We start from the raw sequence: 12,500 nt of genomic DNA on the forward strand, positions 1-12,500 counted from the left end.
TCACCTGATTCATTCCTTCTCTCTTATCTCTCTTGTTAACCACTTGATCGTCCCATTCTGGGGGGAACATTCGCCAAAAATAGCTGATCTACAAGCTCACAACATGGTTGCAACTCATGTCTGTTTCACTAACAATACTTACTAATGTTGAACAACAGCGTATCTGGTTGAGGACATTGTTCTCGTTGCACTCTACGTATGTGACTGCACTGTATACCTTGTTGTTTGTTGACTAGGGTTCATGCTTACTCTAAATCACTCTGGATAAGAACATCTGCTAAATGTCAATGTGTGTGTGTCTCCCAGATGACCCAGATCCAGAGGGACAGGGGTTCTGTCAGGCTGGCTTCAGTGTGGATTTTACCAAGGTACCAATAATACGCACGCATGCACGCGCACACACGCATGCATGCACACACACACACGCGCACACACACACACACACACACACACACACACACACACACACACACACACACACACACACACACACACACACACACACACGCACACACGCACACAGGCACACACACTCAGGCACACACACATACAATAGATGTACGACACAGGAAGATGAGATCATCTTTGTCAACAGTGGACTGTCCTCTCCTGTCAACCAACAGTAGTAGACCACACGCGCACGCGCGCACACGCACACACACGCACACGCACACACACTCACACATGCACCAACACAGACACACAGGGACATTCTGGACAGTACAGCGAGTTACCTCCTTCCTCATGGCTCTGCTGTACCCCATACAGGAAGGTGTCATTCTCTAGTCTACAGGATGTACTTGATGGACACACACACACACACGTACACACACACACGCACACACACACACACACACACACACACACACACACACACACACACACACACACACACACACACACACACACACACTGACGTTTCGTACCTTTCGGGTCCCATGTGCACTTATTTCTCTAATTTCTCAGATTCGTGTCATGTGACTAATCTGGACCAATCCCTCTCTTCCAGGAAGGAACGCTGGTAGTTGGAGGACCAGGTAGCTTCTACTGGCAAGGTAAGTCTCAGATCTGTGTGTGTGTGTGTGTGTGTGTGTGTGTGTGTGTGTGTGTGTGTGTGTGTAGGTGTGTTGGTAAATGTGGTTTAACGGGACAATTGGCCTGAATACACACCACACTAACAGGACATTTTGGATTAGCAGGACAGGACTGGTGTCCTGCTAATTCATGGACAATTCTGAAATAGCAGAAGTGTTTCTATTGGTCTAGAGAGCCCAAATCCACCTTTTTTTTTTGATGTCCTGTTAATACACATACACCCGACTTTTTTGTGTCTGAACAGCGCCCCCATAGGTTGTGTAATGCTACTGCATGTTCATACACAAGCTCATGAATATTCACACACAGTGTATGTTTTGAAGCACCTGATTGGCTGGGTGTCAGAGTCCTGTTAATGCACATACATGTTTTTATGAACATTTCAATGACATAGCATTTTGGGTGAATAACGTTAGTCATAAACACTCTTCAGGGGTCTGCCATTATAATAGCAACACCACAGGCCCCATGTGGCCCCCAGGGGCCCCTGGCTGCCATAAGCACACCGTTGCTCCGATCCACACTAAACTTGGCACACACACCGTTCAGGGGTCTGCCATTATAATAGCAACACCAAGGGCCCCATGTGGCCCCCAGGGGCCCCTGGCTGCCACAGGCACACCGTTGCTCTGATCCACACTAAACTTGATTGTACAAACACCGTTCTGGGGGTCTGCCATTATAATAGCAACACCACAGGCCCCACGTGGCCCCCAGGGGCCCCTGGCTGCCACAGGCATACCGTTGCTCCGATCCACACTAAACTTGGCACAAACACCGTTCAGGGGTCTACCATTATAATAGCAACACAAGGGGCCCAATGTGGCCCCCGGGTGCCCCTGGCTGACACAGGCACACCGTTGCTCCGATCCGCACTAAACTTGATTGCACAAACACCGTTCAGGGGTCGGCCATTATAATAGCAACACAAGGGGCCCAATGTGGCCCCCAGGGGCCCCTGGCTGCCACAGGCATACCATTGCTCCGATCCACACTAAACTTGATTGAACAAACACCGTTCAGGGGTCGGCCATTATAATAGCAACACAAGGGGCCCAATGTGGCTCCCAGGGGCCCCTGGCTGCCACAGGCACACCGTTGCTCCAATCCACACTAAACTTGGCATAAACACTGTTCAGGGGTCTACCATGTTGGTGGTTTGCCACACCATGGGCCTGCAACATGATTTGCATAACATACAGACAATGTTTCTTAATTATACAAATTTAACCAGATATTGCAATTGTTGTATTGTTATTTTGTGTAATAATTAATCAAAACGTCCCAAAAAATCACGTTTATATTAATGTCCATTTTCCAAGTTTGCCAACATTTTAGCTCACTCCAAGGAGGCTATGCATATTTTACAAACCACTCATCCAATTGACTGTACATTTTGTGGTTCTTACATGTTTCTATTTTTTATTAATGAATTGCATTTGTTTTCTTAATGAAAATCTTGGCCGGATTTAAAAGGCATTTTTAGAATCGGCCCCAGGCCTAAATGGATTAATGCAGTGGTTCTCAACCTTTTCAGGACACAACCCCCTAAATTAATAATAATAGCAGATCTACATGCTCACGAGGATGTAGATTGGCTATTTTCACAATTTCTGCATAATATTTGTCAATTTGGCCAATGTTTAATTTAAACTGTCACTCTAGAGGTATTAGAAAGTACTTAAACTGTCACTTTAAAAATGTGTAGCTATACAAGTGATGACCATGGTAATCAAATGGCTATTCGCATAACAGGTTTACCAGGCAGGCAGTGAGTGGTGGGCTTGCACATACCCCCCTATTCATATGGATAGGTTACTTTAACACCTACTGTAGGTTTCCAGCGGTGACTGTATGTGCATTGTGCGTGTCTCAGGCTACCTGGCTCCATTACTGTGATAGATGAGATTTGTTCAAAGCAAACTTTTAGTTAGCACGCACACATCTAAAGGCGCTCGTGCATGTGACGTCAATAAATGACCGTCCGCCCTGAAAAGAAAACCCCAAAGCACCACTGGTAGCAGCTCTGCACAGTCATGTATGCTGATCAGCGTAGCTCCTATATACAGTATCACATGACCACATCATGACCATGACATCATGTACAGTACATATGAGTTTAAGTTAACTCCGACATACAGGAGTAGGCAGGCACCCAGGCACCATTTTTACCCTTGGGTAAAAATGCTAATTAAGTTCAAGCCTACAGATCATTTTGGTCACTTTATCATCTAATCAGGCTTTTATGAACACCCTGAACAGTTTTTAATATTTATATATTTGATGTAAATGTTATCTTTCCCCCCAGGCTCAGGGCCTCTCCACATACACACCCATTGTAACTTCAAACTTCATTAAAAACACACACTATTTTTTTCTGGTGACTCATACTACCCTCCTAATACGTGAGCAGGCCGTGTTTTCTCAATAACCCTTTTCATTTATTTTTAATAATTCTTTGGGAAAATTTGAAAAATTAAAATTATTACAAATAAATGAAAAATTGTATCGAAAAAAAACATGGCCTGCTCATGTATTAGGAGGGTAGTATGAGTCACCAGAAAAAAATATAATGGAGTTTGAAGTTACAATGGGTGTGTGTGGGGAGAGGCCCTGAGCCTGGGGAGGCAGACCCATGCAAGGCAGAGTTTTTTTAAATGGAATATCCCTTTAAATCCCGATACTGATTCTAGAATTATTCCTCTACACAGTATTACACAGTATAGGCAAAATTCTTGTGTTACGAATTGTGTGTACATCTTGTAGATCAGTGACTTCACTAGCCTTCAGATACAGTATATGACACCAAAGTAGCTTACTACAATTCTAAGGTCAAATTATTCTAAATAAGCTTGTGACCTTGACCTTTTATCACTGAACTGTACTGTCTGTACTGTACTGTCTGTACTTTTACTGTACTGTAAAAACAGTGCAGTAAAAGTTTGTTTATTGGTGATGACACTGATTGACAAATTGTAGCATTCCCTGTGGGATCATAAAGCACCAAATAGAGTGTCTCGTTTGGCTTGAATAAAGCATAGCCTTATTAGCCTACTACTAAGGTTGTCCCGAATATGCCATTTCCTCATATGTGACACAATGTTACTATAGTCCGGCCAGTTTGTGCAGTATTTTTGATGGAATCGCGCACTTTTTTGCCTGAAATGCTCGGACTACAATCAGTCTAACCTGCTTGATTCCTCCAGACTCAAATCTAATCCTCATCTCCTTGCTTGAGGGAGCAGGGATTTAAAGTTCCTTGAAGTACACAAGTTCCTTGAAGTACACAATAAAGAGGAGCTCAAGTGGGACACAACGCACGTGAGGATAAAGAATTTGCAACTATATTGCTTTTATCGCCTGAAGACTGAGGTTCGGAGTCTAGGCTACTGCATCCTCAGGCTGGACTACAATAGCTCCATTGAGAGTGTTCTGTCACACCTGGATTCGCCCACGAGAATTATTAAAGTTATATCACTGGATTGATCCAGACAGACAAACAGTCTTTTAATTATATAAAAGAAAATAATGTGTGAATTAAATCAAACAAGCCACCTGTCCTGTTCTCTGATTGGCTGTAGCACGTCTCTACTCTCAGTGCTGTCACAACCCATGTTAGGCTTTTAGGTTATAGGACGGCAAAAGGATCATCTGGGCTAGCATGTTGCATTGTGAACCGGGCTTAAGAAATCTGTTATAGAATCCGGGATGAAGGTGCGTGTGTGCGCGTGTGCGTGGGTGCATCCGGCAGTGGTAGGTCACGTCAGACAGTGGGTAGGTAGGAGTCTATGGCATCTCAGTGATGTCATGATGACTCAGACATGCAACAAATCGGTCATATATCTGCACAAAAAGGGGTAAATTGCCCCCATTGATTACGGAAGGGTACTTTAGAAATCTGAAGATACCCTTACACTTAAACCTTATGCTGTATGTTTACTGTTCAGAGAGAAAGCAATGGTGCACAGTCATTTAGATAATCATCTGGGGACCCCCTCCCCAAAATAATTCCCTGACCCAGAGGTTGAGAACCACTGCTTTAACTAACCAGAACAAAAAAATAAGCCATGTGCATAGATTACACAGATTATGAGTTCCATTTGGTTCCATTTGTATATAGTCACTAGTAAGACTACCCTAAGCATAAAGTAACACGTAGGATTTACTTTCACACATATTCACAGTATTTAAAGCCTTGCCTTGTACAGACTGCATACAAACAAACCAACTGACTGTGGGGGGAGGGGCAGCTTCTCACTCACACAGTTTTGAGTGAGTGCAGTGAGGGAGATGGGGGATGGGGGATGGGCAGGCAGCACAGGTGAATTTGATCAGTGGCTGATTGCATTGCAAGCTAGTAATCAGCAAGTGGGCTACAGTGGAAAGAATGAGTGAAAGGGTTTCCCTGCACAAGGTGAAATCTTTGAAAAGAGTGGAGGAGAGCTTAACTCAAATTGGTTAACAATCGGCAGACAAACAGGCAGACAGACAGGCAGACAGACAGACAGACAGACAGACAGACAGACAGACAGACAGACAGACAGACAGACAGACAGACAGACAGATAATGTTAATTTAACCTTGCATCATGAGACTTAGTGTTCATTTGGTTCCATTTGTACTGTCAGAGCAGTGTAGATGTTGTTGACTAAAACTATGACGAAAAGTATTTGTCGATTGCATTTCTTTCACTGACAAAAACTAAATAAAAACTAAGCTGTGATGACTAAAACTAAGACTAATTATATTGACAATTTCGTCAACAAAATCAAAACTAGACTAAAACGTTAGGGAGGGACTAGTGGAGTAGAGAGTCATTTTATGTTTGGTTGTTCTCAAGTGTTGCGTGCTGAAAATAGCAGATCTACAAGCTCACAACGTGTCGCGCAACGCGTTGTGAGCTTGTAGATCTGCTATTTTCAGCACACAACCAAGTGTAAAATCACTCATTACGATGCCATCAAGGCCTGCCAAAATACATTTTAGTTGACTAAATGAACTGTAGATTTAGTCGCCTAAAAATGTATGATATTTAGTCGACTAAAATTAGACTAAAACTAAAACTCTTCAGGTCACTAAATTATGACTAAAATTAAATGACATTTTATTCAAAACTAAATCAAAATTTGTTGTCAAAAACAACAGTGTCAGAGTCCCTGGGCCTGAACAGTGGTTCTCAAAGTGGATTCCAACCTGGAATTCACTTTGAGAACCACTGTGTGAACAGAATATGAACATTTTTACATAACAGCATGGTAGCAATATCAGAATAATGATAGTTGACAAAGTAACCATCTTGGTGGTGCCGGTGGTGATAACATTAATATCCAAAGAAAACATTTGCCTTGTCATGGCATGTTCGGGGACATCATGAGCATTTAGCAATACAAAAGATTTGCATTCATTCAACCTTTATTTAATTTCTCGAAAAGATCAATTGAGGGAGATCCTCATTTACTACTTTATTGAAAATAGATGTTTTGATTTATGTAAATGTGGGGGTTTCTGGACTAACGCTGGTATTAAACATAATTCTGGAAAAAGTAGCCTATTTATACATTTGCAGGCAACTGAATAATGGGGATGCAGTAACGCACTGTAGCTTATGAGATACTGCAAATCAATTATCAAATTATAATTGCCATAATTATTCCTTGCAGCTACAAAAATGATGTCATACAACATGTAACTCAACATTAAAGTAGGGCTGGGTGATAAATCTCAGACCTGACTTTCTTTTTTTTTAAGATTAGTTTTTTGGGCTTTTTATGCCTTTATTTGTTAGGATAGTAGACAGACAGGAAATGGGGAGAGAGATGGGGAATGACATGTGGCAAAGGTCGTCCGGATCGGGAATCGAACCGGCGACCTGCATACCTAGACTTGTGGATCTGCTATATTTTAAAGATTCACTTAATTTTTCTTCCTGTGCATTTACCCGCTGGAAAAAACAATGTCATTGCTTAATTGCAGTGCACTTAAAACTGACCCAAAAACAACAAATGTATCGATAATTTATACCTACAATGGACAGGCTGCAGTCTAAGGCAGATTTTGGTTTCGGAAAATGATTTGAAAAATGCTCCCTTCAAATGTTCTGGGTAGCTATAATCACTGTAGCAGGTCCCCCAGCAGCAACGTTTCACCATGGCCGTAATAATGTAATATAAATGTTTTTGATATTAATTTGCCTATATACCAGTAAGACTCCCTAATCGGGTCACATTTATGATCGGCTACTTTTGACTATTTTCCCATATTTTTTTCCCAGGGGGTCCGTGGGGAGCCCTGGCGGTGGCTGGGCCCCTGGGTACCCCCTGGGTGCTGGCCCCGTCTCTCCCGGTCGATGGGGGGCCAAGGTACGGGCTTTTTAGCGGGTTATGGGAGCCAACTTTGGGTGGAAGTGTTTTGCTACGCTGTCGTCCAATCCTCACAGTTAGGGAGAGGGCTTTGCGACAGATCAATCATGCAGTAATCATGCAGATCTACAAGCTCGCAGCACGAAGCATTGTGAGCTTGTAGATCGTCTATTTTTTGGCAAAGAGATTTGGTAGAGAGTGAAAAACTACTGTATCAAGTACATATATTATGTACCTTTTACCAATTATAGAGGGTTTAAATAGTACTGGATATGCAGCTCGGCAAATAAAAGGTGAATTGATCCCAGTGTATGACAGAGGATGATATCACGATAAATTAAATCTCCACAATATGATTATTGTGAGTGTTTTTTATCACGATAAACGATAATATCGTATATTGTCCCATCCCTACGGTCTGAGGTGCTTTGGCGGTCTTCCCCGAATTTTGTCTGATTACAGCGGGGCAGGGCTACATTCCTGTGTCCTACAAAAAATAAATGTTGAACCTTGTTCATGATTGGTGTGTTTTTCAGCTATAGTTTTTGGTCTTATAACCCTTCCAGTAAATCTCTTATGAAAATCTCTAAAGAAGTCAAGAATAACAGACGAGCTGTAAAGTTAACTTCACAAAGCTTAAGTCTATTGACCCCTCAGTCATGACATTTTCAATGTCCCCCTTCGACCAAGATGGATGAAAATGCTAGTTTGTTCACTGCAGAACTTTATTAACAGTAGCTCAACATTGAAGATGTTGAAATCACATCTCTCAGCCTGTTCTCAGGCCTGCTAAGTCACACACAGTAGTCATATTGCATTGAATTGTAGTTTACCATCTCAGTGGCACCAACAACACTTAGTTAGTGAGCTTTGTATCGATGTCATTCCAGTCCTGCATGTTTACTGGCTTATATTCCACTTGTATGGTTGATCCTGAGGGCAAGTCAGGTGTTGAAACAGTAACACACCACTGTAGGCAAGAGACATTGACCGAAGTGCTGTACATGGTGCATAAATGACAAACAGGCCTACCAGTAAGACTCCCTAATCGGGAGATAAGCGACCGTCAGGTCACATGTATACACAAAGACGGATGTACTGTAACTGGCATTGGTTCCTAGTTGTGTGGACAATGTATAGTTTTGGTTGGCTCAGAGAATGTGGGGTGTACCGATTTTCGTGATTTTAAAATGTGTTTGAAAAAATCGGCCTGATGGGGGCGCTATATGGGACAGATCCATGTTGATGACATGAGTGTAGACATACTGTGTAGCGATTTGCGCAGGAAAATTAAGGAACATTAAAAGCCAGCGAAAAAACAAATGTGTCTTAGGAAGAGATTTAAAAACATCAATAGAATGCCTTGTTTGTGTTTAGCTATGTCACATTTAATCACATTTGACCCTTAAATACCCTGCAGTGACATATTTTCATGTGTTTAATTGCAGCTGTCCTGTTAATGTAGTTAGTCCTGTTAATTCACATGGGCGGAGCTTAGAACCTAATTATCTAATGTCCTCCTAATGTAGGATTTTGTCAGATTGTTAAAACTTGAGTTGTGTTGAGTTTATTCAACTTTTGAAGTGAAATATGTGTTCTATGGCTCAAAATAGATTTTTTGACATGCTCCACATAATAGTAAAGCAAGTGGAAAGTGGTGTCCTGCTAATGTTGTAAACCGCAGGTTTGAGCTAAAGGGTCCTGCTAAACCACATCTACCAGTATAGGTGTGTGTGTGTGTGTGTGTGTGTGTGTGTGTGTGTGTGTGTGTGTGTGCGCGTGTGTGCGCATGTGTGCGTGCGTGCGTGCGTGCGTGCGTGCGTGCGTGCGTGCGTGCGTGAAGCTCTTCCGATGAAAGTGTGCTGGCAGATTGGAAAAGAGTTTTAACGGCGGCCAAAAAAAAGACATAAACTCACACGCAGGACATGCATTGCATATACAAGTACAATTAACACAATGCACTACACACACACACACACACACACACACGCGCGCACACACACACGCGCGCGCACACACACACACACACACACACGCGCACACACACACACACACACACACACACACACACACACACACACACACACACACACACACACACACACAGTTTCATCCCAAGAGAGGGACTTGTGTAGAGAGTGCGATCGAATATTTCTTTCTCTCCTTCTGGGTCTCTGTCTCTCTCTCTGTCTCTGTCTCTCTCTCTCTCTCTCTCTCTCTCTCTCTCTCTCTCTCTGTAACAGTCAGACAGGAAGTTAGTGTTGGGGCGTTATAATGAGCTGATCACTGGGTAATGATGCGTGGAGGACCACGCCCCCCCCCCCTGCGAGAAAGAGAGAGAAGGTGGGAGGGGGTTGGATCAAGGCAGAGTCCCTATTCTGGGGCAAACATTCAGTGGTTCTCAAACTTTTCAGGCCGCGACCCCCCCAAAATAATCCTATTTTAACTGCCCCCCCACATTTTGTACCCCCTAGGGGGTCCTCAGAGTTACTATAGGGGCTCCTCCAAATCTTCAATCCTTTTTTATATTAACAACTTGAACCCTAGCGTCCATATTCTGAGAACTGTAGCCAAAAATAGCAGATCTACAAGCTCACAACGCCTCGCAGTGTGAGGCGTTGTGAGCTTGTACATCGGCTATTTTCGGCAAAGAGGTTTGTTGTAGGGAAAAAGAGCAGACTAAGTACAGAGTGAAAGGTCAAGTTTATTAATTATTGACGGTTCAAGTGGTTAAATATCTGAAAACACAAATTGACATGAATCCAAAATACACTGATGATTGTGCTGTCAAACAATAACACACTACAGTATATGGTATCTATGGGTTGTGGGGGTCCCTGCTTCATCTCTCTCTCAACTAAAGGGTCCTCCTTGGCCTGACAACGTTGAAGACCCCTGGTTTAAGTGGTTAAGCATTCAGCAGACTGCAACTGCAATCTGCAGCTTGGTATTCTAAAACATGGTGAAATTGTAAAAAGAGTATTAAATGGACCCTTTTCCCAAAGGGGTCCAACACTGTATGGACAAATGCTGCGTTCTACTGAGCGCATGTTTTCTTGTTTGTAATTGAATTTGAGAGTCGTAGGTCATGCGACTTATAAGTCATGAGCTCAAATCCAAGCAGAGGAGAGTATAGAAAAGAGAGTGTTTTCATGACAGAGAGGGACAGAGATGTGAAAGGTGCAAAATGAGAGAGACGTGAAGTGAGTGATTCAGCCTCTGTTGACAAAGCAGAGGAGAGAAAGATAAATGAAAAGCAGGGAGAGAAAGTGACAGAGAACAACAATAAAGAGAGAGATGGATCTCCTTGGTCTGCTCTACATACACATTGCATCGTCCACATAAACCCACCCACCCACACACTCACTCACGCGAACACACACACGTGTGCATAATTGCATATAGGGTGGATGTGTGTGTGTGTGTGTGTGTGTGGGGGTGTGTGTGTGGAGTTGAAGGTCTGTCTCTTTGTATTCCCTGCTCACTTATCCTCATTTAGAGATGACATACTGCTCGTGACTCTCTCTCTTTCACACACAGTCGCACGCATGCACGCACGCACGCACGCACGCACGCACGCACACACACACACACACACACACACACACACACACACACACACACACACACACACACACACACACACACACACACACACACACACTCTTTCTGCTCTCCCTCGCCCCTTCATCCCTTCACCTTTACCCCTGCTCTGTCCCTCCTCAACACTTCATTTGTCTCCAAGAGAGAGAGAGAGAGAGAGAGAGAGAGCTCGTGTTTTCACAAGAGATCACAGAGAAAGACAGAGCGAAGTGAGAGAAGTGGAGGGTGTTGGAAAGAGAGAAAAAAGAGAGGTGGAAAGGAGGGGAGACACTGAGTCTGTATTGATCTGTATTGATGGATATTTGTGATCTGGCAGTGAATAAATCATTTGGACGGGAATTCATGAAGGGTTCATTCAGACAGGAATGTGATTTTAGGAATTTGATATCGAAGTCAAATAACTCAAACGAATCTAATTCTTTCTTTCCACGAGTTACTGTATGTCCTCATGGCCTTTTAAATATTGATTGATTTAGTTTACGTCAGTGTAATATTTCATAAAGAGAAGTAATGATGATACACCCTGGCATCTGATACATTAAAACATCATCAGAGCTAATGGACTGCAGACTCTCTCTCTCTCTCTCTCTCTCTCTCTCTCTCTCTCTCTCTCTCTCTCTCTCTCCCTCTCTCTCTCTCTCTCTCTCTCTCTCCAACCTCTCTCTCCCTCTATGCTATCGCACTGTTGCTGTCGGCCAGAAACCTTGCATCTCCATATTTCAACTCTATTTCAACCGTTTGGGTAATTGAATGCCCTACTTCATCATACAAGAGTGTCACACAAAAGTAGTGAAAATAGAGCTTGTAGATTGGCTATTATCACTATTTTAAAATCTTAAAATAAATATTATATTTAATAATAATAAAGGCAGGTTTTCTGGACATCCATGGTTTCCAGCCCGCCAGCGTGTTGCCATGGCTGACTGGCTGCCTCCAGTCCTAAACACTTCCTGCCAGTGTTTGGAGAGCCAGGGAGCTCAGGGCTTTCATGGCCTCTAATAAACAGCCATTATCCCAGCCTCTGCACACCACTCATTTACTGGAGTACACACTGAATCATGAGCCCTACAGCTACACACTTCACCTTAGCACCACTGTCATGTTGGGCCTGGGTACGACATTTTAACCACTTAAACCAGTGTTTCTCAAACTTTAAAAATGTCAAGGTCTCCCCTTAACTCTGACAGTGTACAGATGGAACCAAGTAGGGTTAATTTGGTTCCATTTGTATGCTGCCAGAGTTACAGACTTGTATGGGTCAATTTAGACCCCCCCCCCCCCACCAAAGGAACCCACAGAGTCCCTGGAATCCACTTTGAGAACCACTGCACTTAAACCCTCAACACTCTGTACTTGTTCTGCTCAGCTTGTGGATTTGCTATTTTCAGAGAATGTTCCCCCCAGAATAAGGATGTTGGGGTTCAAGTGTTTGAAGTGAGGAGG

General features: G+C 43.1%; 1 protein-coding gene across 1 annotated transcript in view; it reads left to right on the forward strand.

The window, feature by feature from the left end:
* itga8 (integrin, alpha 8) overlaps nucleotides 1-12,500 on the forward strand; it is a gene marked incomplete at both ends in the record, with an annotated part of 108,493 nt that overhangs the window by 15,659 nt on the left and 80,334 nt on the right. The window contains 2 exons of the mRNA XM_080743071.1: nucleotides 307-368; nucleotides 1,010-1,055. Of these exons, the coding sequence (XP_080599197.1) occupies nucleotides 307-368; nucleotides 1,010-1,055 (108 nt within the window). The remainder of the gene's footprint in view (nucleotides 1-306; nucleotides 369-1,009; nucleotides 1,056-12,500) is intronic.

The sequence above is a fragment of the Nannobrachium achirus genome, assembly GCF_963921795.1.
Source record: "Nannobrachium achirus genome assembly, chromosome: 2".
Lineage (NCBI taxonomy): Eukaryota > Metazoa > Chordata > Actinopteri > Myctophiformes > Myctophidae > Nannobrachium > Nannobrachium achirus.